Consider the following 26,761-nt stretch of genomic DNA (forward strand, 5'->3'; position numbering starts at 1 on the left):
TTATTTGAGCCTAAATAAAAGTTCAATTGTTATTTTCAAAGTGAACTTATTCATTTTGGAATCAATATAATTTTGATGATATTGGTTTTGAGAAATAGATTAACTTAAGAAAGTTGTTTTACGATAATAAAGTTTTCCAACATTAAACTTGTTTTATTTGTCTATATTAATTCACAAAGTTTTAATATTTGAATTTTATATGGTTGGAAAGCTTTTTTAGTTTACTTTCTAATGGATCAAACAAAATCAAAATCCAAATTTTTTAAGAAAAGATTTTGAATTTTTACTAAACATTTTGCAATTGTCTAAAAATTGAATAAGGGGTAGTTTTGACAATTCACTATAATTCATAGACAATGAATTAGGTAATGAATTTTATATGGATAGAAAGCCCTTTAAGTCTAGTTTCTAAATCTTAAATGGTTTTTGATTTGAAATTGTTTAGCTCAAGATATGATCAAATAAGTAAATAGAGTACAAAACAAGAGACAACTACCTAGCTTGACCGAATTAATCCCCTAGGTTACAAGATCGATCTCCTAGCTAAACCAATCGATCTTCTTTTGTAATGAATCTATTGATTTTTCTTATAAAAACAAAATAGATTTGAAAAACATAAAAAAGGATCAATCCCTTATAAGAAGAGATTGATCAGGTTAGGCACAAGATCAATCTCTTATCAAAACCAATAAATCCTTTATGTCCAAAAAAGCTCCAACGGTAAGTTTTTCAAACTTCAATGGTTTTTTTTCAACTCCAAACCATGCCCAATGGCTAGTTCTTCAATTTTTTTATAAATTGGGTATTCCAACACACTAAGAAGGTTGATGAATCAAAAGTGTAAGAACCAACAAGCTATATTTTCATTTTCTCAAAGAATCAAGAGTTGTTAGAGCTTAAAATCCATATTTTTTGTATTTGTTCTATCCAAGCTATATTCTATTGTTCATTCATCATATTTCTTTATACATCCTTAGGAAAATACTTAGTCTTTGAGAGGTGTTTTAAGTTTGAATTTTTATTCAATAATTTTGTAATTAAGAGGTAATGTATCTTTTTAAATTTGTGAGATTGAGAGGTTGCTACTTAGCCTAGAAAGTAGAAAGTATTAGGTTGCTATCTAAGCCTTAAGAAAAAGATAAGGTTGTAATTTCAATTCAAGAATAATTGATTGAAGTTTTAGTATGGATAACCTAGAGAGAAGACGTAGGTGCCTCAAGGAAAATGATCGAATCTCTATAAATTTTTATGTTTGATTTCTCTATCCCTACATTTTTTATATTTATTGTTGTTATATTTGATTCTAGGCTCATTAATTATTGTTGATAGCTCATATTTTCATTAAAGAGCATATTGTTTTTAATCTTACATTCAATTGCTTTGAAATAATTGTTTGAGAAGATTTTGTAGAAATTCAATTCACCCCTATCTTAGATCACTATCTCACTCTAATAGCTAATAATTTGTATCAAAGTTTTACTCTCTTTTAGGATTCAAGTGTTACCAATTCTTCTAAAGTAATTATTGTTAGAAAGGTGCATACCTGAGCCTTATTATGCATTTAGCACACACAAGTGCCTATGACGTTCAAGCATATGAAGTTGATGGATGCGGCTATCCTTCGATCTACCAACAATCTCCCCTTAGCAACACTATTGGGACTCAAACCCATGACTTTGACTCTTATGTCACTTTTAGGATCTCAAGCGCTATCAATTCTCACAAAGATAATTGATATTAGGAAGGTGCATACCTTAACCTTATAGTGTATTCAGTACACTCAAGCGTTCACAATATTCAAGCACATGATGTTGATGGATACTGCCAACCTCCGATTTGCTAACATATGTTATACTTTAATTTTGACTAAAATGGTTTTAATTTTGGTATTTAAAATTTAATTTCCTTAAATTTCTTTATTTTAGTAAAAAAACATATTTTTATTTTTGGCTAAAAAAATAAATAAGAACCTTGTTTGTTGAAAATTTTTCAAAAATATTTCAATACTTTGACAAATATTAAAAGAAACTTTTTCACCTAAAAATCTTTTAAGAATCACTACTCAAAATTGTAAAAAATCCCCATCATAGGCGATTCGCATTTATCATCAAAATTTATATTTAATAAATAGATTATAGAACATGATATATATAATTTAAAATCGCATAAATTTTCTAAAGTTTATTTTTTATACCGAAACAATAAAGCATTATCGAAAATTATTCTAAATACTCTAATACATTGATAATATTTTAGATAAATTTTCTTACCTAGAGATTCTTAAAGAATTACTACTCTAATTTCTTTAGGATTTCATCATTAGAGATTTTATTTTTTTATAATTATTAAAATTTAAAAATCATGTAATAATAAGTTTATTTCCTAAAAAAAATACTCTTATAAATATTATATATATTTTATCTCCTTTTTTTTAAGAAAATTATTCAAATTAAAGAAAATAAAAATAAAAATAAAAATCTTTGTATTGAAAAGAGTTTCTAAATATTTCAATACTTTGATAATTTTTAGAAGTCTTTTCTTACCTAAAAAATTCTCAGGAAATGCTACTCAAACTTGTCAGAGTCTCATCATTGAAAATTTTTATTTAATTTTAATTTTGTTACATTAAAAACAAAAATGAGCACTAATAATAATTTTTTTAAAAAATATTTATTTTCACAAGCATTGTTAATTATTTCAAGGCAAGCTTGTTTTATAAAAAATATTATTGACATTAACAATGTAGAAAAATTTAAATTAAAAAGAATAAAAAGTATAATAGCCATACCAAAAATACCTTTGGTGTTGAAGCCTAAATTTAAGTAATCATTCTACTAAAGCCAATAAAGTTTGCTAGGGGTTGAACCAGGTAAGTTTGGGTCGACAGGTTGACTCGTTTTCCTTACTTTTCTTTTTTTTTTTAAATTATAAACATCAAAGTTTTTTTTTATCATTTCATTCCTTTCTTAAAAAAAAAAGCTTTATATCTTTAAAAAAAAAACAAATAGTCCGATTCTTTCCCTAACCCAGTTTTTGATCGTTGGCCACCTCACTAATCACTATTTGTTACCAATGAATTATGTTGAAACATTTCTAAAATTTGTCAACCAGCTCTTTTTTTCGTCCTTTTTTCCTTTCTCAACTTGAATTTTTTAAAAATTTTATGGATTTTTCTAGATTTAAGCTACAAGTATCAGTTATCAAGTTTCAAAAATGGACTACTATCACTCCAAACTGGTCTTCTTCCTAATATGTCCCTTATCTAGCCTTAGGCTCTATCTTTACTAAAAATCAAGTCAATATCTCCCTAATACAACCTTAAATCGAGACTTATAGTCTCTTTTTTTAATTTTTGTGTTTTTTCTTTTTTTGATACATTGATTGTTTGATGCTGATGTTCCTCATTAGGGGATGTGGTTTAATTTTTTTGCTTTTTTTTTTGTTTTTATGGGCTATTGTGGAAGGGCTATTTAGGCATTTTTGGTTTTTTTTTCTTGGCTTATCTTTTTTTTTTTTTTGCTTTTATGTGTTTTTTCTTATAGTTTCGATAGAAGTAGGTTTCAGGTATGTTGGCTAGAGGGTTTCTTGTTGAAGACAATTGGTAGTTTTATTATTATTATTTTTTAGTTTAGGTAGCAAGGAATGGTGTTTGACTTTTTAATGGTTGTAAAGAAGGTTGGTCGAATCGTTAGGTTGTCGATGGTGGCTTGGTTGTTAGGTTTCTAGCTGGGTTATGGAGGGCTCATCTGGGAGAAGGCTATTTGGGTGAATGTATAATGGCGGTGGTGGTCATGATTTGTGAGGGCAGTGTTATGAAAATTAGTTATAAGTGGACTAAGGTTTTTTGGTTCAATGGAAGTGATAGTGGGTTGATTTGGCTATTCTGGACAAAGAAGAACTTCTAAAATCTTTGCTGCTAATTCTTTTTCCCCTTCCACGTTTATGTATTCCCTTCTCTTGTTATAAAATTAGGTGAATTTATAATCGTTGCAACAGTACCTTGGGTAAGGGAGCTTGCTATTATTATTTTAGGCAGAGGAGATTGTTGTCATTACTTTTGGAACAGTGAGTCGTTTGATATATTTGTGCTAGGGTTAGAGGGTAAAGCAAAAGGTAAAAATTGAAAAGTTGAAAATGGTGCAACAATTTGGAGCCAACGAGTTTGGAAAGAAAAAAAGGTTGATGACCATGCTGAGCTATATTATTGATTTTTTTGAAATTTTAAAACAATTTAATCAATCGCAATAAGAATATTTTAGGCTTAAAAATTGAATTTGGACAATTATTGGGCTTTGAAACCGTAAGCCCAAATCACTTAGCCCACATAAAATAAATCCCTTAAAAAAATTGACCTTAAGATAGCTTATCAAAGCTCAATATAATATAATATGAAATAAATCTAATTAAAGTGTTAAATCTGACTCGAATCAACATATACAATTAAATTTAAAAATTGATTAAAATTTATTTATCCTGAATAAAATTAAGTGTCTATAAATATTAATATTTTTTTTATAAATTTAAAGTTAATTTTACAATATAAACATTTACTAAAACAATAACATATGCATGTATTTACAATTTAAAGAACAAATTCAATTTACTTTTTTTTATTAAAAAAATGTTTCAACATTAGATTTTTTGTTTTTATTTTTTTTTGCTTTCAAGGAGGATTAGTGTCCTTACAAGAGAAAAAAAGAGATGACGAAATTAAATTCATATTTACATAATTTTCAATCGATCTCTTAAGCACTAAATTAAAAGGTAAAAATGTTCAATATTGGTTTGTACTATAAAACTTAAAAGCTAAGGAAAGCATGGTACTACTAGCTTTGATTGAATAAAATAAACTGTTTACTTTAACAACCTAATAAAATCAAAAAATTGGAAAGGAAAAAATGCCGTAAAATTTCTCTCCACCGCCTCATACTTTTCATTTCTTTCAAAAAAACCCTTTCCTTCCCATCATTAAACCCCACTCCCTATCTCAAACGAGCCTCACTCTCCCTCTTTTCTCTCTTTCTTTTCTCAAAAAAAAAAAAAAAAATGGCAGATCACTTAACCCGACTCTGCCAATTCCTCGCCGAGGAGAAGCTCTCATCGTCTTCTTCATCGCTCGATCTTCTCCAGAAACTTCGCTCCGATGAGTCGATCAACCTAGGGCTCCAACAATTCTACTTGATTCTTCAATCCAGCCTCGACCCAATCGAGCCCTGTTCCGATCCCCGGTTTAAGTCTTGGTCCGATTTTCAGATTCTCTCCCTCGCTTCTTTAGGTTCTTCTGCTACCTCCGTCTTTCGATCCCTCTCAGGTTCGTTTCTTTCTTTTTTTTTTTTGGGTTACTGTTTAAAGTGTCTATTTTTATGTTTTTTAAATAAATATGCATACTTTTAGCTATTTTTTTATCTAGTAAACTGATTATGTTACTTTCTTTTTACTATAAGATTTCTAAAATTTATAATCCGCTCTTTCGATTATTTTCTCGTGAATTTCTTTTTGTTTGTAATTTTTATATGATGCGCATTTACTTATTTTGCTTGTGAAGGGAAGAAATCTAGGGTTTCTTTTTATTTTTTAAATAATGTTGGATTAGATTAATTAAAAATCTTTTCTTTTGTTTGAGCAGTGGAACAATTGGAGCCGATAATAGTTGCGATCGGAAGGAAGTTGGTGGAATTTACTGTTTCTTTTTTGGAGAAATCAGACTTCAGTGGTGATGATTTAAGTTTAGAGGTTTGATTAAAGAAACTTTGTCATTACGTGATTAATTAAAATTTTAAATTTGTATAATTTGCTTGTTTAATGCTTAAAATAAGCCTCTAGTTGATTCTTGTATTTGTTTTTGGTGGCCCTAAATCCAGTAAGCACATTGAATAATGTAAAACTTTAGTGCATATTGAATTGTGTAAATAGTTTCATGTTTTACTTTTCCTCCCCTCTTCTTCCTTTCAAAAAAAAAAAAAAAAAAAGAAAGAAGAAGAAAAATATTCAGATTGCTCATTTTCCTGAAAAGTAAATTTGTTAGTTTAATTTGCAACAAGTCTTTTATTTGCCTTTGAGTTGTAGTTGACTTATCACATCTTGTAGAGTAATGGGTTGTTTATGAAACTTAAAGTGCCATTTGTTTAAAGGATCTTCAGTTATCTTGAGTGGCCTCATGTTATGAAAATGGGTTTTGGTGCAGCTTATATTTTGTACTATTAGCTTGTTTGCTCAAGAGATTTGAGTGTGTGGGGTCTGTTTGACATTTATAAAACTTGACTTGTTGAACCTTGTTTTTTAATTCATTCTTGGCAATGCAATTTTTAAATTAGTAAAATTATTTAAAATATTACTATTTGAAATACTAGCATTTATATGATGGTAACTTTTTAAGGCATTGAAGATTTGGAACATATGCGTACTTTACATGCTTGGTAGAGGTAAAGAATAAATAAATACTTATGACAGTTCTAGAGTGTTAACACTATTGGCAACACGCGATCTGGTGTTGGCATTGGCATGGATAAGTTTTAAGTATTCTCCCTAGTGGCTATGGTGGACTTAAGTTTGACAAAACAGAAAGGGTTTACGGTTTACGGTTGTGGAGAATAAAGTTTAGGGTTAGTGCATAGCTTATGTTTTCAGCTGTTAACTTTTGATTATAACAATATGGCTTTAGTTATAGCAGTAGTTGGCTGGTTTTGTGGAGGTGTCCCTAGGATTTTAGCATTGTTCCTTTAAGAAAGCTGTTGGGGATTGGGATTGCTCTAGGAAGGAAAAGGAAGGGAGGGAGAAAGAGAGAGCAAAATGTGCTAGGCAAGTAATGAACTAACCTTTTATTTCATTATTCAAAGCCTACTAGAACGTATACTAAATAACAAGTATTATGTAGTTTGGGCAATTCTTTAATCTACTACGTTTTCGATTCAACCATTAATCTAACTGATAAATACGTAAAGGCTAACTTAAAACTTAAGGAAACTCAAAATTACATATTGCTCTTTCACAAGAGAACTTCATGAACTGCTAAACCTACATAGAAAATAACAAGAAAAGTTAATCATGCAACTTTTGAAAGTTGAGAGGGAATAGGTAATGGGACTGAACTTGAATAGAAGTTCATAACAAATCCCAAATGGTAGGTTTCAGGATAACACAACTTTACGCTTCCTCATATGTTAGCCTATTTGACAACTGTGACAAATATCATATGGGCTAGGAAAACAGGACAATGCACACGCACACAAACAGAAAATGGGACAACATTCAGCCCTTGATAATTGGGGAGTGTTAGGTTTGAGGTAGTGAATAAAGAGAGTTTTGAGTCGGAACTTTAATTTTTGTAAAGACAAGTTTGCTGGAGTTTTCTGGTATCAGGGAAGTTATTTTGGTCATTGTGAATATGTTAACAGGTGGAAGGCTATGAAATATTGGCTTCCTTCTCAGACTGAGTAATTGGAACTGTTTGTGAGAATATAAGAATATTTCATTGTATGGATGAATTCCCAGATGATAGAAATCGCAATTTCTTTGCAAAAAAAATTTTGCAAGTTTGATTGTTGATCCCTGCGCATCTGTGATTCATTAACACTATGTTTGGATATATATAAGTAAAGGAAAGGAAAGGAGAGGAAAGGAAAGGAAAGGAGAGGAAAGGATACATGTACCCCTTGTTTGGATAGTTAAAATTAATAAAGGAAAGGAAAGGAATTTTAACAATCATTGTTTGGATAAATAGTGAAAAGGAAATGAAATAATTCATTATAATATTTTCTTCCAATTATAACTTTTTTTTAATAAAGTAACATATAATATACAAATATATCTTTATACTACCTAACTTGTATAAACAAATCTTTTTGAACAAAATTGAGCACGTTTAATATGGTAAAAGATATTAGCTAGTTATTGATTTACTTTTAATTTTTTGTATAATTCAACCTTTTAATTTATTCTGACAATAATTTGACTTTTTTTGTTGTTAAGATTTGGAAAATCATAAAATATTTATAAACTATGGTGTTATATAAAATACTCATAAATAAATTTATCTTTGTAGAAGGTGTCAGTTATATAATCAAATCTAATGTCATAATAAAAATATGGATTTATAGTTTTTTTCATAAAAATAAATTTTTTTCAATTTTCCTTTCCTTAGCTTTTTTCCCAAATTGAGATATTAAAAAAGTGAGGATTACAAGAGAAACCAAAGGTTATTGGGTTTCCACCTCTTTCCTTTCAGTTAAATTAAAAGTTTATCCAAACAGAGGAAAGGTTTTTCTATTTTCATTACTTTCCTTTATTTTCCTTTCCTTTCCTTTCCTTCCCCTCCCCTCAATCCAAACATAGTGTAAAGGAAATTGTTTTCTTTTTTTTTTTTTTTTTTTGTGTGTGTGTTGCAAAGTGATAAAAGCATTAGTTAGCACATCATTTTATGTAAATATATAGCAGACACTTGATTTCTTGTTGTTGTTATTGCTTTTTTTTTTTTTTTTTCTAATTCTAAAGATGGATTTTTTAGGTGATATAAGTAACAGCTGACTTATGATTGTGGGTGTTGTAGAATAACTGTCCTTTTTGGTGGGTTTATTATGTCTAAGATTGATTATCTTTATTCGCTAAATTGTTTCTTTCAGTGTTGAGGTTGAAGACCGTAGAAGGTTATTATGCATATTTTCCTATGCATAGCAGAAAGGCATAATTTGTCACTTATTTTCTTATGATCGCTATTTGATTCATTTGTTTTTGACCTTATGCTTTCTACTTTGTGTAAGGTCAAATTTATATATATGCCGCTGTATTCATTTTTTTTCTTTTCATGCTAATTATCACTGATGTATGTTTGGCATATTTTCTCTTTGGATTTCCAGAATAATATCGTACAACTTTTGGAGATTATATTGGGTGATGGAACAGACAAAGTAGTTGATTCGTTGCAGCCTGCCTCTGTAAATAGCCTTGTAGACCTGTTGCCAGTAGTTTCTAGCAATTCTTGTGGTATTGAGCTGGATGACCTCATAAAATGTGGTCTTCAAGGTATCTTTGATTCTTGCATATTGTTATTTACTTATTTTAGTGGCCTGCATTTGTTACTGATTCTGTTTGCCCTCCAAACAATCTTGAGAAGGGGTCAAGTGCTCAAGGGCAGAGAAGCAAGTGGATCGACTTCTACTGGCTTTAACTTCTGAGTTTTTGCAATCTGAAAGACAAGCTTCAGGGTTTGATGCTTCCACTTTCCACCAAGATTTGAATGGTCTAATTTTCCTGTCCCAGCATTGGGCAGTTGCTCATGCAGAATGCCTTCGATGTTTGATTTTACTTTGCAAAAAGCTTGTTGAACTTCCTGATATATTTGATGAAAGGATAGCAGGTAAAAATTTCCGCAAGAGACTTTCCTTTAGTCTGAGGATTTTGAAGTTACTTGGATGTCTTATAAAGGATGTGCCACATGTAGAGTATGATTCCTCATTGTTAGAAGCAGTTGCTTCATGTGCCGATGTATTGCCCAGTTTGTTTAGACCTAGCTTTGAATTCGTAAATAACATTGCTGCTACTGAGGGTAATTTTGAGAGTCTTGTACTGTTGCTAGTGGAAGAGTTTCTTCATCTTGTTCAAGTTATTTTCTGTAACAGCTTTGTTTTTAAGAATGTCCAAGCATGCATTGTAGCATCTATTTTGGAACATCTTCACCCTTCCATATGGAGATACAACAACACTGCCTTGAACATAAAGCCCCCTTTAGCCTACTTCCCTAGAACTGTTGCTTGTGTCTTGAAGCTCATTCGGGATCTTAGAGTCCAAACACATGAGATTGTTGATCTGAAGGAGCTTGACACAGAACTTGTTGGCGGTTGTGCTGATCTGTCAAATGATTCCCCTTCATGCCATGTTCGTCTTCAGAAGGTTCCCTTGCTAAAGAGGTTCACTCTAGACGAACTATTCAAAATGATATTTCCTTCATCAGGTAAGTGGGTGGACAGTCTGATGCATCTTACTTCTTTTCTTCATTCTGAAGGAGTAAAATTAAGGCCAAAAATGGAGAGGTCAGCCAGTTGTGGAAAATCTAATTGCTCAGATTTGGAAAATGCTGCTTGTCATGATGATGAAGCCCTTTTTGGGAATCTTTTCTCTGAGGGTAGTCGAACGTTAGGATCTGCAGATGTATGCGATCAAACACAGGCTGTAAGTTCTAGCTCCAGCAATTACAATATGCCAATGCAAGCTGCTATGGAACTGTTGGGCTTTCTGAAAGGATGCATCTTCTCTCATGAATGGTATCCTGCTATTTATGAGGATGGTTGCAGAATGCTTAGTGCAGACCACATTGATATTTTACTTTCCATACTCAACTGTCAGGGATGCCATTTTGAAGATAACTTTGCAGCTTCTCATGAAGATAGGAAGAGTGGGCATATCCATGAACTTTCTTTTCAACTTCTGCACAATCTTCTTACCCACCACGCATTGTCTGATTCACTTGAGGATTACCTAGTTGAGCGGATTCTGAATGTTGAAAATGGTATCTTTGTTTATAATGATCAGACCTTAACCTTGCTGGCTCATGCACTTTTCTCTAAGGTGGGCTTAGCTGGAAGCCAGCTGAGAACCAAAATATATGGAGGATTTGTTTCTTTTATTGTTGAGAAGGCAAAAGCTATTTTCTCTGATTGTCCTACCCTGAAGGAGCTTCTGGTTGCTCTTCCATCTTTATTTCACATTGAGATTCTTCTCATGGCATTCCATTTATCTCCTGAAGGAGAAAAGGCGACCCTGGCAAACTTTATATTTTCTACCCTTCAAACAATTCATGTTCCATCTCCAGATTCTTCTGGTACACAGCTTTCCTGCTGGGCATTGGTAGTTTCAAGGTTGATATTACTGCTTCGTCACATGATATTACATCCACATACTTGTCCACCATCATTGCTGCTAGATTTGCGATCAAAGTTAAGGGACTCCCAATGCTTTGTTTCTCATGTGCCTACAAATTCTATTGATAGTTTTTCCTCCCTGGCATCTATCACAGCAAAGAATTTGACAGGTGCTTTGGTTGAGGAAGATCCAAGCAGCAGTAGCTTGATTCACCAATTGATTGATGTTGCATGCCTTCCTTCTCCACTTAGCAGAGATGATCTCATGATTGGATCTTTATGTTTGAGTTGGGATGACCTGTGTGCAACCTTCTCATGTATTCTAGGCTTTTGGAATGGTAAAAATGCGGCAGCTATGGAAGACCTTATTGTTGAAAGGTATATTTTCTTACTTTGTTGGGATATTCCTACTATGAAGTCTCCGTCGGATCATCAGCTTTCACTGTGGAGTAACATGCAGACTCTGGACATATCTAGCATAGAACATTTCATTCACTTCAGTCATTCACTTTTGGGCCAGTGTAATGTTATTAGCAAGAGTGTTAACTTTCAAAATCTTGTGGTTGGGTTGCTAAGGCACTTGCATGCTGCACATGTTCAGGATAATATTGAGAATCTAGGATGGGATTTCTTAAGAAATGGGATGTGGATGTCTTTGGTACTCTCTTTGTTTCATGTTGGCATCAAAAGATATTGTTTGAAGAACAAAATCCCTGGAGTTGGTCCATTCTGGACAGAGAACAGACCTAGTGATAATGAATATATTAATTCTGCAGAAGGCTTCATTTCCTGCTTGATTGCAGATGCTCAAACTTCAGAGCTGTTGAGGATTTTCTCATCCCTCTTAAACAGATATTTGCAGGCATATGAAAAGGCTTTCCTTGCTACCCTTGGTGATAGCCAGCATGATGACCATCTGTTATCTTCTGTGCTGCTTCTCAAGCAATCTACATTTGACAAATTCCTTTGGGATGAACTCCTTAAGAAGTGTGGTGTGAACTCTTTTCAGTTGGAGTATGTTCTTGACATCTTATCGAAGTTAGATGGAGCTGTTGAGAAGCGAGCTTCTGGCATTCTATCTAAGGTATTTTGGGAATGTATATTGCATGGTTTTCCTTTGCATCTTCAAACCTCTAGTGGAATCCTTCTTTCTTGTATCCTTAACGTAAGGGGGATTATTCTGACTTTGGATGGGTTACTGAAACTACACAACTTGAAAGGAAATATTTTCCTGGAGACTGATGTACAACGTCAAATTCTTGATTCATTGACAAGTGTGAAATTAGATCGCATCTTTGAAAGTCTTCATGGAAAATGTGAAGATGTTTGTCTCAACTTGAATGTGGGACTGGAACTGTCTGAATATACTGAACTTTTTCTACTGAAGCGCATGGAGGGGTTTCTAAGAGATATCCATTCTAGAGAACTGGGTGACACCAGTATCCTTGAATGGGTGATTACCAAGATAATTGATGCCATGGGTGCCCTCAGGAAAGATCCTTCAAAGTCTACAATTTTCAAATTTTATCTTGGGGCTGAAGATATGTCTGAACAGCTCAAAGAGCTGCATGGGTCACAGCGTGGTGATATATTAGTTCTTATGGACTCAGTGGCAAACTGTTACACTGAACCAGTTAACATAAAGGTGCTTAACTTCTTTGTTGATCTTTTATCCGGAGAGCTATGTCCTAATCTTAAATTGAAGACACAGAGTAAATTCCTTAGTATGGATTTGCTGTTATTGTCCAAGTGGTTGGAGAAGAGGCTATTAGGCTGCACAGCTGAATCTTTGGAAGGGGTAAAGACTGCCAAAGCAAATTCTGTTTCTTTGAGAGAATCAACTATGAGTTTTATTTTGTGCCTTGTATCATCACATTCTGAATTACAATCAGAGCTACACAATCATTTGTTTGAAGCTGTATTGGTCTCACTTGAGACTGCATTTTTGGAATTTGATATTCATACTGCAAAGTCGTATTTCCATTTTGTTGTTCAACTTGCAAGAGGGGAGAACTCAATGAAGTTGCTTTTAAAGAGGATGGTAATGCTGATGCAGAAATTGGCAGGTGAAGAGCATTTGCTGCCAGGATTAAAGTTTCTTTTTGACTTTCTTGGATGTTTCTTGAGTGACTGTGGGTCCTCCAGGAATACAACAGAAAAGAGTTCTGGGAAGTCTCCATCTATCAGTAGTGTTGTGGTGGGCCCTGTGGCTTCTAGACCGGTGGGATCCAGGAAGAATTCTGATACTTTGGTTCTTTCTGCAAATCAAGATGGTGAATCTGCTTCTCTTGAGTGTGATGCAACTTCTATAGATGAAGATGAGGATGATGGAACATCCGATGGTGATGTAGCTAGCATAGATAAAGATGAGGAAGATGATGCTAACGGTGAAAGGGCTCTTGCTTCTAAAGTTTGTACATTCACTTCTAGTGGCAGCAATTTCATGGAACAACATTGGTATTTTTGTTATACCTGTGATCTAACAGTATCAAAAGGATGCTGCTCTGTTTGTGCTAAAGTTTGTCATCGTGGTCATCGTGTTGTTTATTCTCGCTCCAGTCGGTTTTTTTGTGACTGTGGAGCAGGAGGTGTTAGGGGAAGTAGTTGCCAATGCTTGAAACCTCGAAAATTCACTGGTAGTGATAGTGCACTTAATAGTGGTGCCAACAATTTTCAGTCCTTTTTACCTTTTACAGAGGATGCAGATCAGCTGCCAGAAAGTGATTCAGATGTGGATGAGGAGTTTGGGGCAGATATGGAAAACTCGCTCAGTTTGTCTATTCCAAAAGAACTGCAAGATGGGATCTCAATGTTGCTTGAAGAACTTGATGTTGAGACTCGGGTGGTTGAACTTTGCTCTACATTGTTGCCTTCTGTAACTAGCAGGAGGGAATCCGACCTTTCAAAAGATAAGAAAATTATTCTGGGAAAAGACAAAGTGCTTTCTTATGGTGTAGATCTCTTGCAATTGAAGAAGGCATACAAAAGTGGATCCTTGGATCTGAAGATAAAGGCTGATTATTCAAATGCCAAAGAACTTAAATCACATTTAGCTAGTGGGTCTCTTGTCAAATCATTGCTCAGTGTCAGTATTCGAGGTAGACTTGCTGTTGGAGAAGGTGACAAAGTTGCTATATTTGATGTTGGGCAGTTAATAGGACAAGCGACTATTGCACCTGTAACAGCAGACAAGGCCAATCTTAAGTCTTTATCCAAGAACCTCATTCGGTTTGAAATTGTTCACCTTGCATTTAATCCCGTGGTGGAGAATTATGTCGCTGTGGCAGGCTTTGAAGATTGCCAGGTTCTTACATTGAATCCTCGTGGAGAAGTGACTGATCGCCTTGCCATTGAACTTGCCCTACAAGTTGCATATATCAGACGGATAGAGTGGGTACCTGGTTCTCAGGTTCAGCTAATGGTGGTTACTAACAGGTTTGTCAAAATATATGATCTATCCCAAGACAATATCAGTCCCATGCATTACTTTACATTACCAGATGACACAATCGTAGATGCAACACTTTTTGTGGCCTCTCAGGGAAGGATGTTTCTTATTGCCCTTTCTGAACAAGGGAGCTTATTTAGGCTGGAATTATCTTTGGAGGGTCATGTGGGGGCTACACCTTTGAAGGAAGTAATTCATATTCATGACAGAGAAATTCATTCGAAGGGCTCATCTTTGTACTTTGCTTCCACTTATAAGTTACTTTTCTTGTCCTATCAAGATGGCACTAGTTTGATAGGTCGGTTAAGTCCTGATGCCACATTGTTGACTGAGATATCTTGTGTATATGAGGATGAACAAGATGGTAAGCTGCGACCAGCTGGGTTGCATCGATTGAAAGAGTTACTGGTTGGTAGTGGATTGTTCTGTGGCTTCTCAAGTGTGAAATCAAATTCTGCAGTTGCAGTATCTATGGGTGCTCATGAGTTATATGCACAGAATTTGAGGAATGCTGTGAGCTCTTCTTCACCTTTAGTTGGGGTAACTGCATATAAGCCCTTATCCAAAGACAAAGTCCACTGTCTTGTTTTACATGATGATGGGAGCCTTCAGATATACTCTCATATTCCTGTGGGAGTGGATTCCAGTGCTAGTGCCACAGCTGAGAAAGTGAAAAAATTGGGTTCTAATATCCTTAATACTAAAGCTTATGCTGGCACAAAGCCAGAATTCCCCCTTGACTTCTTTGAGAAAACAGTTTGCATTACAGCGGATGTGAAACTAGGTGGTGATGCAATCAGGAATGGTGATTCTGAAGGAGCCAAGCAGGGCTTGGCATTAGAGGATGGTTTTCTAGAAAGTCCAAGTACTGCAGGATTTAAGGTATTGCCTTATGTTCCTTTTTCTTCTTATCTCTAGCTTTTATAGCCTTTAGTTCTTGTATATTTGGCTTTGGTGAGTGGTTGCTATAATATTTGCTTATATACTCTTGAGTTTGCCTTTACCAGCTGGTAGTGGCATTTCCTATTATCATTGTGATGATGTAAAATCGCCATTTAATGAGTACTGTTTATATAGCACTTAGAACTCCATCTGTGAGTATGAGCCTGATGCTGACATTTTACTTGTGTTTAACTTAGTGGTCACCTAACATTACTTCCAAAAATATCATATTAGTGTCAATCATGCCAAAAGAGTTGTTGGTACTTGTTCAGCCTGTTACATATGATTGAATTTTCTTTGTTTTGTTGAAGTCTTAAAGATTCATCTCTTTGAATATTATAATCGAGTTTTCTTTTTTCGTTTTTGTTCAGATATCTGTTTCCAATTCAAACCCTGACATTGTCATGGTCGGTTTTCGTGTTTATGTGGGTAATCAATCAGCAAACCATATACCTTCTGAGATTACCATTTTCCAGAGGGTGATTAAGCTTGATGAGGGTATGCGGTCCTGGTATGACATTCCGTTTACTGTAGCTGAATCACTCCTTGCTGATGAAGAATTCATCATCTCTGTTGGTCCAACCTTCAGTGGCTCAGCCCTACCTAGAATAGACTCACTTGAAGTTTATGGCCGCGCTAAAGATGAATTTGGTTGGAAGGAAAAAATGGATGCAGTGTTGGATATGGAAGCTCGTGTTCTTGGTTCCAATTCCTTGCTTGCAGGATCTGGTAAAAAGAGCCGGTCAATGCAGTCTGCTCCTATTCAGGAACAGGTGCTAGCTGATGGTCTTAAGCTTCTCTCCAGGATTTACTCTCTGTGCAGATCAGAAGAAGAGGAGCTAAAAGCTGATCTGAACAAGCTAAAGAGCAAGCAGTTGTTGGAAGCAATATTTGAGAGTGATAGGGAACCCTTAATGCAAGCTGCCGCTTGTCGTGTCCTGCAGGCTGTGTTTCCCAAAAAAGACATATACTACCAGGTACTTATCCAAATGAAATGTTTATAACGTCATACTGAATTGCCTGACTTGGTTTATGTGTATCATTTTCTAACCAGAAATTCTCTGCTCTAGGTTAAGGACACCATGCGTCTTCTTGGGGTGGTAAAGTCAACATCTGTTCTTTCTTCAAGGCTACGAATTGGTGGTGCTACAGGAGGGTGGCTTATTGAAGAGTTCACTGCTCAAATGCGGGCTGTGTCTAAAATTGCACTGCACCGTCACTCCAATTTAGCCGTTTTCTTGGAGATGAATGGTATAATCTTTATGCGTAGTTTCTCTCTATATTAAATCTGGCATATTAATGTATAGTTAATATGTACACTTGCTCAAGCTTCCTCATTTAGATAGGAAACCTTATGCATCCTGAATGCCTTCTTTGCATGTAGCTGGGAAAAACCATTTCCTGAAGCTTGAAATGCTTGTTGACAGGCTGTTGTTTGCATGTCTCTTGGTATTCTCATATTTTCTTCCGTTGAAATATATATATATATATATATATATATATATATCCCTCAAACTGCTAATGTAGGGCTAAGTTTGTTTACACTCTTATAAATATCCAAATAAATTCCATATAGCAAATGGATTTGCAACTTTTTAATGTTATAAGAATGATGGTTTGGTATGTTTGCATGTAGGAGGTAAATTTTTTTACTGGGTTTGGGGTCGCAGGAGCTGACTTTACATAAAACCATTTTTGTTGATGTAGGTTCTGAAGTGGTGGATGGGCTTATGCAAGTTCTGTGGGGAATTTTAGACTTGGAACTGCCTGACACACAAACTAGGAACAATATCGTGATATCTGCTGTGGAGCTCATTTACAGTTATGCTGAATGTTTGGCTTTGCATGGAAAGGACACAGGGGGGCACTCTGTGGCACCTGCTGTTGTATTATTCAAAAAACTTCTCTTCTTTCCAATCGAGGCAGTTCAAACTTCAAGCAGGTATTTGTTTTAATAATTGCTACTGTATCTCAGTCTATTTTAGCTGTTTGGGCGCTCACTTCTGCTTCTTTTCCAGTTTGGCCATAGCATCAAGACTGCTTCAGGTTCCGTTTCCAAAACAAACTATGTTAGGAACTGATGATGTGGTAGAAAGTGGAGTAACAGCTTCTGTGCCTGCTGATACATCTGGTGGAAATACACACATCATGATTGAAGAAGATTCAATAACCTCATCTGTTCAATACTGTTGTGATGGATGCTCTACTGTTCCCATACTAAGGCGGAGATGGCATTGTACTGTGTGTCCTGATTTTGACTTATGTGAGGCATGCTATGAAGTTCTAGATGCTGGTCGGCTTCCACCACCACATTCTAGAGATCATCCTATGACTGCAATTCCAATTGAAGTGGAATCTCTTGGAGATGGCAGTGAAATTCGCTTCTCCACGGATGATTTGAGAGATTCAAACTTAGTGACATCTGTAACAGATGTCAACAAGCAGACTTCTGCACCTTCAATTCATGTCTTGGAACCGAGTGAGTCCATGGAGTTTTCTTCTTCAGTGACTGACCCTGTTTCAATTTCTGCTTCAAAACGAGCTGTGAATTCCTTGCTTCTGTCTGAGCTTCTTGAACAGTTGAAAGGGTGGATGGAGACCACTTCTGGGATTCGAGCTATCCCTGTTATGCAACTTTTCTACAGATTATCATCGGCTGTGGGTGGACCTTTCATTGACAGTTCAAAGTCTGAAACCTTAGATTTGGAGAAATTAATCAAATGGTTTTTGGATGAAATTAACCTCAACAAACCTTTTGAAGCCAGAACACAGTCTTTCGGAGAAGTGGCAATCCTTGTCTTCATGTTTTTCACTTTGATGCTTCGAAACTGGCACCTGCCTGGTAGTGATGGTGCTGCTTCAAAAGCAACAGGGAATACAGACACTCCTGATAAAACTGTTATTCAAGTTTCCAGTTCAGTTGCCTCTCAGTCTTCAGTGGTGGGTCATGACAAAAATGACTTTGCATCCCAGCTTCTTCGTGCTTGCAATTCTCTTAGGAACCAAGCTTTTGTTAATTATCTAATGGATATTCTGCAGCAGCTAGTGCATGTTTTTAAGTCACCGGCAGCTGGTCTTGACAGTGCTCATGGTTCAAATGTTGCTTCTGGATGTGGGGCTTTATTGACAGTCCGAAGAGATTTACCTGCTGGTAATTTCTCTCCATTCTTTTCAGATTCATATGTCAAAGCTCATCGGGCAGATATCTTTATGGACTACCACAGGCTATTGCTAGAGAATGCATTTCGACTAGTGTACACCTTGGTAAGACCAGAAAAACAAGATAAGAGTGGGGAGAAAGAAAAAGTTTATAAGACATCCTCTGGTAAGGATTTGAAGCTTGATGGGTATCAGGAAGTCCTATGCAGTTATATCAATAATCCTCTCATGACATTTGTAAGAAGATATGCAAGGAGGCTTTTTCTGCATATCTGTGGAAGCAAAACGCACTACTATAGTGTTCGAGACTCGTGGCAATTCTCAACTGAAGTGAAGAAACTATACAAACATGTAAATAAATCTGGTGGATTTCAAAATCCTGTTCCATATGAAAGAAGTGTTAAGATAGTTAAGTGCCTCTCTACAATGGCTGAAGTGGCTGCTGCCCGACCTCGGAACTGGCAGAAGTATTGCTTGAGACATGGTGATATTTTACCCTTTTTAATGAATGGAATATTCTATTTTGGTGAGGAGTCTGTCATTCAGACTCTTAAATTATTAAATTTGGCATTCTATTTGGGGAAGGATATGAATCACTCTTTGCAAAAAGTGGAATCTGGGGATTCAGGAGCCAGTTCAAACAAATCGGGCACACAATCTCTGGATTCAAAGAAGAAGAAGGGTGATGACGGAATGGAATCTGGTTCAGAGAAGTCTTTTGTGGATATGGAAGCGGTTGTTGAAATCTTTACAGAAAAGGAGGGTGATGTCTTGAGGCAATTTATTGATTGCTTTTTACTTGAATGGAACTCAGGCTCTGTACGGGTGGAGGCCAAGTGTGTTCTTTATGGCGTGTGGCATCATGGTAAGCATTCATTCAAGGAAATCGTGTTGGTGGCCCTCTTGCAAAAGGTGAAATGCTTGCCAATGTATGGTCAGAATATTGTGGAGTATACTGAACTTGTCACTCGGTTACTGGGTAAATTCCCTGATAAGAGTTCAAAACAACAGACTGAACTTGTGGACCGCTGCTTGACCCCTGATGTTGTAAGGAGTATATTTGAGACACTTCATTCACAAAATGAGCTAATAGCTAATCATCCAAATTCTCGCATATACAACACATTGAGTGGTCTGGTAGAATTTGATGGTTACTATCTTGAGAGTGAGCCTTGTGTTGCCTGCAGCTCTCCTGAGGTTCCATATAGCAGAATGAAGCTAGAAAGTTTAAAATCTGAAACCAAGTTTACTGACAACCGCATCATTGTGAAATGTACTGGAAGTTACACAATCCAGACTGTGACTATGAATGTTCATGATGCCCGTAAGTCCAAGTCAGTGAAAGTCTTGAACCTGTATTACAATAATCGACCTGTGGCTGACTTGTCAGAGTTGAAAAATAATTGGTTGTTATGGAAGCGTGCAAAGAGTTGTCATCTTGCATTCAACCAGACTGAGCTGAAAGTGGAGTTCCCCATCCCAATCACTGCTTGTAACTTTATGATTGAGCTTGATTCTTTCTATGAAAATCTTCAAGCCTTGTCCCTTGAACCATTGCAATGCCCCCGTTGCAGTCGACCGGTCACTGATAAGCATGGAATTTGCAGTAACTGCCATGAAAATGCATATCAATGCAGGCAGTGCCGCAATATCAATTATGAGAATCTGGATTCCTTTCTATGCAATGAGTGTGGATACAGCAAGTATGGTCGGTTTGAGTTCAACTTCATGGCTAAGCCAAGTTTTACATTTGATAACATGGAGAATGATGAAGACATGAAGAGAGGGTTGGCAGCTATAGAAGCTGAATCAGAAAATGCTCATAGGAGATATCAGCAACTTCTGAGCTTTAAGAAGCCCCTTCTGAAGATTGTATCAAGCATCGGTGAAATTGAGATGGATTCACAACAGAAAGACTCTGTCCAGCAAATGATGGTCTCTTTGCCTGGTCCTTCATGTAAGATAAACCGCAAAATTGCTCTTCTAGGTGTTCTCTATGGTGAGAAGTGCAAAGCTGCTTTTGATTCTGTCAGCAAAAGTATTCAGACACTGCAGGGTCTTCGTCGGGTTTTAATGAATTACTTGCACCAGAAACATTCAGATAATTCAGGGGCTGTGTCAAGGTTTGTAATTTCCAGATCCCCAAATAACTGCTATGGATGTGCAATGACATTTGTCACACAGTGTCTAGAGATCCTACTGGTGCTATCTAAACATCCAAATTCTAAGAGAGAACTTGCTGCAGCTGGCATCTTATCTGAGTTGTTTGAAAATAATATTCACCAAGGCCCTAAATCTGCTCGTGTCCAAGCTAGGGCAGCCCTTTGTGCTTTCTCTGAAGGTGATACTAATGCAGTAGCTGAGTTGAACAGTCTGATACGGAAGAAAGTCATGTACTGCCTTGAACATCATCGCTCCATGGACATTGCTGTTGCCTCTCGTGAGGAAATGTTATTGCTTTTAGACATGTGTTCCCTGGCTGATGAATTCTGGGAATCAAGATTGCGTGTAGTATTCCATTTGCTATTTTCTTCCATAAAATTGGGTGCCAAGCATCCTGCCATATCAGAGCATATAATTCTTCCTTGTTTAAGGATTATATCTTTGGCTTGTACTCCTCCAAAACCTGATACTGCAGAAAAGGAACAAGTTGTTGGCAAATCTCCTCCAGTTACACAGCTGAAGGATGAAAATAACTCATCAACTATATTTGGATCTCATGGTGGTGGTGTCAGTTCTAATAAATTGATGCCAGAACCTGTGGAAAAAAATTGGGATGCTTCTCATAAGACTCAAGATATTCAATTGGTCAGTTATTCTGAGTGGGAAAAGGGGGCATCATACCTTGATTTTGTCAGAAGGCAATATAAAGTGTCTCAAGCTGTCAAGGGTGTGGGCCAAAGGTCTCGCCCGCATAGAACTGACTTCCTGGCCCTCAAATATGGACTAAGGTGGAAGCGTTCTGCTTGTAAAGCAACTAAAGGTGACTTGTCAATATTTGAGCTGGGATCATGGGTTACGGAACTTGTATTGAGTGCTTGCTCTCAGTCTATTAGGTCTGAGATTTGTATGCTAATTAGTCTACTTTGTGCTCAAAGTTCTTCAAGACGATTTCGGTTGCTGAACCTACTGATGGGTTTGTTACCAGCCACTCTTGCTGCTGGTGAAAGTGCTGCAGAATATTTTGAGTTGCTGTTCAAGATGATTGATTCAGAAGATGCTCGTCTTTTCGTGACTGTAAGGGGATGTCTAGATACAATTTGTAAGTTGATTACCCAAGAAGTGAGCAATATTGAATCACTTGAGAGGAGCCTACAGATCGACATTTCGCAAGGATTCATCCTCCATAAGCTCATAGAGCTTCTTGGCAAATTTCTGGAGGTTCCCAATATCAGATCCAGGTATCACTACTACTTGCTATTTTCACTAATAATCAAATTGCTTTCTCATCTTCTAATTGATTTTGTTTTGACAACAGATTCATGCGAGACAATTTGCTGTCTGAAGTCCTTGAGGCTCTAATCGTAATTCGTGGTTTGATAGTGCAGAAGACTAAGTTGATTAGTGATTGCAATCGACTTCTAAAAGATCTTCTAGATAGTCTTCTGCTTGAAAGTAGTGAGAACAAACGGCAATTCATCCGTGCTTGTATCTGTGGTCTGCAGATTCATGGTGAGGAGAAGAAAGGGCGAACTTCTTTGGTAAGGAATACTCAATAAATTATCCTGGTTTTTTGTTTTTTCTTCTAATGATTGTCCTATTACGGACAACAATGGTTAAAAATCAGTACTCAAACTTTTGATACCATCACAGTTCTGATGGTGTCAAAGTGAATTTTGCTTATCCAGCAGCCCTGAGTTGAATTTGTTTTTACCGTAGTAACAGGTTTCATAGGTGTCGAAGGTTACCCTCAGATCTCTTTTTCTTTCCTAACTGCTCTGTCAATGAGAAACTGAACTATGTCTCTGATTGAGATTGTGCACAAATGTACACATTTGCATGGTTAAACCTTTCCTTGTGTTCCTTCAAAAATTAGGGATGAGTTACAATCACAATAATGCAACTTCTGATTTGCGACTAATTTTAATTATATGAATTTTATGGCAGTTTATTTTAGAGCAACTCTGCAACTTGATCTGCCCATCAAAACCAGAGGCAGTGTATCAGTTGATTCTAAACAAGGCTCACACACAGGAAGAGTTTATTAGGGGATCAATGACTAAGAATCCATATTTGAGTGCTGAGATTGGTCCGCTAATGCGTGATGTTAAAAATAAAATTTGCCATCAATTGGATCTGATAGGTCTTCTTGAAGATGACTATGGCATGGAGCTGTTAGTAGCTGGGAATATAATTTCTCTTGATTTGAGCATCGGTCAAGTTTATGAGCAAGTCTGGAAGAAGTCGAACAGTCAATCTTCAAGTGCCATAGCTAATTCTTCATTGTTATCCTCTAGTGCCGTTACAGCAAACAGAGATTGCCCGCCCATGATAGTGACTTACCGACTTCAGGTTTGTTACTGTTCTTTCTAGGCTATGCCATGTCCTTTTTGTCTTGCAATTATTCAGAAAGGGCTTCATGATGTAGCTATTCAGGAATGCCTTCCGCACTTTGTATAATTTCCTCACAGATGGTTTTTGCACATGGGAATCCCTATCTTGGGATAGTGTTCATTGAACTTAAAATCATTCTTCTCATCTCTGTCTTCTGCATTCTACTTTTCGATCTTCAAATCCATTTTGAACAGAGCTTATGAAATTCGGTATTAGAGAAATGACCTTGTTATGCAAGTCTGGGACCAAAAGTGATCTGGCATTTATGTTTGATTTGCTTATTGTGTTCAATTGACAGGGTTTAGATGGCGAAGCTACTGAGCCTATGATAAAAGAATTGGAGGAAGATAGAGAGGAATCACAAGATCCAGAGGTTGAGTTTGCAATAGCTGGTGCAGTTCGTGAGTATGATGGGCTGGAAATCTTGTTGTGCATGATTCAGGTGTGTTGATTTACTTTATTAATCCCTGAAAAATGACCTTAGACTCTTATTTTAGATTATGATCCCACAACAATTTTTATTTGTCATGTATAGAATTTTGAAATAGGTTCATAATGAGACAACCGCTTTTAAAATGAATTAAAATTTATCCTTTGAATGTACAGCGTTTGCGGGATGACTTCAAGTCCAACCAGGAGCAGTTGGTTGCTGTTCTCAATCTTCTTATGCATTGCTGCAAGATTAGAGAGAACAGGAGGGCCTTGTTAAGGCTTGGAGCTTTAGGTCTACTTCTTGAAACAGCAAGGCGTGCCTTCTCTGTGGATGCCATGGAGTCAGCTGAAGGCATTCTTTTGATTGTAGAGAGTCTGACAATGGAGGCAAATGAGAGTGACAATATTAGTATTTCACAGAATGTTCTTACTGTCACCAGTGAGGAAACTGGCACTGGAGAGCAAGCAAAGAAAATAGTTCTTATGTTCCTGGAGAGGCTGTGTCATCCTTCAGGGCTTAAGAAATCAAATAAACAACAAAGGAACACTGAGATGGTGGCAAGAATCTTGCCCTACTTGACTTATGGTGAACCTGCTGCCATGGAAGCACTTATCCAGCATTTTAACCCACACTTGCAGGACTGGGGTGAATTTGATCAGTTGCAGAAACAGCATCAAGACAATCCTAAAGATGAAAGCATTGCACAGCAAGCAGCCAAGCAGAGGTTCACTGTGGAAAATTTTGTTAGGGTTTCAGAATTGCTCAAAACAAGTTCCTGTGGGGAGAGATTGAAGGATATTATCCTAGACAAGGGCATTACTGGTGTAGCTGTTAGACATTTGAGCAAAAGTTTTGCAGTTGTAGGGCAGGCTGGCTTTAGATCTAGTGCAGAATGGGAGTCAGCTTTGAAGCTGCCATCTGTCCCACTTGTATTGTCAATGCTCAGGGGCTTATCAATGGGGCACTCTGCCACTCAAAGGTGTATTGATGAGGGTGGCATCTTAACCTTACTCCATGCTTTGGAAGGTGTGTCTGGAGAAAATGAGATTGGGGCAAAGGCAGAAAATTTGTTAGACACTCTATCTAATAAGGAGGGTAAAGGAGATGGATTCTTGGAGGAAAAGGTGCGTAGGTTGCGGCATGCAACTAGAGATGAAATGAGACGGCGAGCTCTAAGGAATAGGGAAGAGTTGCTTCAGGTACTCTTCATTGAGTTTAAGTACCTCTGTTTCTTATAAACTTATAGTTTCTTGCTGATTATTGTCTGTTTGTACATCCATATGCACATAACCTTCTACTTCCATTTCTTTTATTTTGGAAATTATAATTGTGAATGGTGTCATTGTTATGTTGTATTTCTTTAGTATGGGTCTTATAGCCTTTATGTATTGTATTGCTGTTGTAAGCTTATTTATGTATTGTATTGCTGTTGTAAGCTTATTTAATTTTAGGGATGACGCTTTTGAATGTTTAATTTTATGAAGCTTGTAGAAACAGATTAGACATACACATACCAGTTTTTCTTCTCTTTTCTTTTTATTTATTTGTTTATTTTGGCAAGAAAAGCTGAACCAATTCTTTTTATTGTCTTTTCTTTTGGCTACTGTACAGGGACTTGGAATGCGACAAGAACTGGCTTCAGATGGGGGTGAGCGAATAGTTGTTGCTCGGCCTCTTCTGGATGGTTTGGAAGATGTGGAGGAGGAAGAAGATGGGATGGCATGTATGGTGTGTCGAGAAGGCTATAGTTTGAGACCCACTGACTTGCTAGGTGTTTACTCTTACAGCAAGCGAGTAAACCTGGGTGTTGGCACTTCAGGGAGTGCACGTGGAGAGTGTGTTTATACTACTGTTAGTTACTTTAATATTATTCATTTCCAGTGCCATCAGGAGGCCAAAAGAGCAGATGCTGCTTTGAGGAATCCAAAGAAAGAGTGGGAGGGTGCTACTCTCAGAAACAATGAATCACTTTGCAATTCTTTATTTCCTGTGAGAGGTCCATCAGTTCCACTAGCACAGTATGTTCGCTATGTTGATCAATACTGGGATAACCTCAATGCTCTTGGTCGTGCTGATGGAAGTCGACTCCGGCTGTTGACTTATGATATTGTTCTGGTATGCTCTACCATCTAGCTTGTTACTAACTTTCCTCTGTGTTTCATTTTAGAGATTGTGCTTCTATATCTAACATTTTCTGCATATTTACTGTACAGATGCTTGCTCGATTTGCAACAGGGGCATCTTTCAGTGCAGAGTGTAGGGGTGGTGGAAGAGAAAGCAACTCTCGATTTTTAACTTTCATGATTCAAATGGCTCGTCACCTTATCGAACAGGGAGGCCCTTCTCAGTGTCGTAACATGGCCAAGGCAGTGGCAACATACATAACCTCCTCATCATTAGATTCCAAATCCATCACTGGTGGAACTCAACCTTCTTTGGGAACCGAAGAAACTGTTCAGTTCATGATGGTAAATTCACTGCTTTCAGAGTCCTATGAGTCATGGTTGCAACATAGACGCGACTTTTTGCAACGTGGAATATACCATGCCTATATGCAGCATACTCATGGCCGGTCAACAGCTAAGATAGAATCAGCAAGTAGCAGCAAAAGTCCCACCTCAGAATCTGGTGGTGATGAGCTACTGTCCATTGTTCGACCAATGCTGGTGTACACTGGCTTGATCGAGCAGTTGCAGCAAATATTCAAGGTTAAGAAATCGTCAAGTTTGGCATCTATTAAAGCTGAAGGAACATCTACCGGATCAGAAGGTGAAGGCTTGGAAGGTTGGGAGTTGGTGATGAAAGAGCGATTATTGAATGTGAAAGAAATGCTAGGGTTCTCCAAGGAGTTGCTCTTATGGCTCGATGACATGACTTCTGCTAGTGATTTGCAGGAGGCATTTGACATCATTGGCGCATTGGGCGATGTCTTATCTGGTGGGTTTTCACGGTGTGAGGATTTTGTGCAAGCCGCTATTGCTCTAGGAAAAGTTTGAGCTTTAGTTTGAAAGCTCGGGCGTGAGATACGTGTGGTTTTTATTTGGTTTTTCCATTACATAGACAAAAAGGGGTTTAAATCCCCCGTATATAAAAGATGTATGTTAAAAAAAAATTTTGAACACTTATTTCTTTCCTTGGTAATAAAATAAAATTTCCCCTACTTCTATTGCCTTGTATTATAGTTATAATTTTAAACAAGATAAGATGATATAATATGAAAAAGGATATGAAATTGGCATTGTTTAAATTTTAGTAAAAATTGAATGAGTTTAATAAAAATAAAAGTATATATTTTATGATTGATGTATTGATACAAATTTAATAAAATAATTTTTCGTATTTTACACACTATTGTACTGTCATTCATTTGTT

The 26,761-nt window shown here is 36.5% G+C and overlaps 1 protein-coding gene across 2 annotated transcripts; it reads left to right on the forward strand.

Annotated features, from left to right (window-relative positions):
- The first annotated feature begins 4,881 nt into the window (after positions 1–4,881).
- Positions 4,882–26,549, forward strand: LOC111314601 (auxin transport protein BIG-like). 2 transcript variants are annotated; one of them, XM_022916112.2, is made up of 14 exons: positions 4,882–5,311; positions 5,627–5,733; positions 8,853–9,018; positions 9,107–15,183; positions 15,615–16,220; positions 16,314–16,494; positions 16,951–17,185; positions 17,262–21,803; positions 21,881–22,103; positions 22,510–22,914; positions 23,255–23,398; positions 23,563–24,588; positions 25,001–25,504; positions 25,603–26,549. In XM_022916112.2, the coding sequence occupies exons 1-14, from the start codon at positions 5,047–5,049 to the stop codon at positions 26,383–26,385; spliced, it is 15,264 nt and encodes a 5,087-aa protein (XP_022771847.2). In that variant the 5' UTR covers positions 4,882–5,046; the 3' UTR covers positions 26,386–26,549. The 2 variants fall into 2 exon arrangements, with proteins under 2 accessions (XP_022771847.2, XP_022771848.2); XM_022916113.2 differs by having other exon boundaries at positions 4,907–5,311; positions 9,110–15,183.
- The last annotated feature ends 212 nt before the right edge of the window (positions 26,550–26,761 follow it).

This window comes from Durio zibethinus, chromosome 23 (genome assembly GCF_047325235.1).
Source record: "Durio zibethinus cultivar Kanyao isolate XHJ-2024 chromosome 23, ASM4732523v1, whole genome shotgun sequence".
NCBI lineage: Eukaryota > Viridiplantae > Streptophyta > Magnoliopsida > Malvales > Malvaceae > Durio > Durio zibethinus.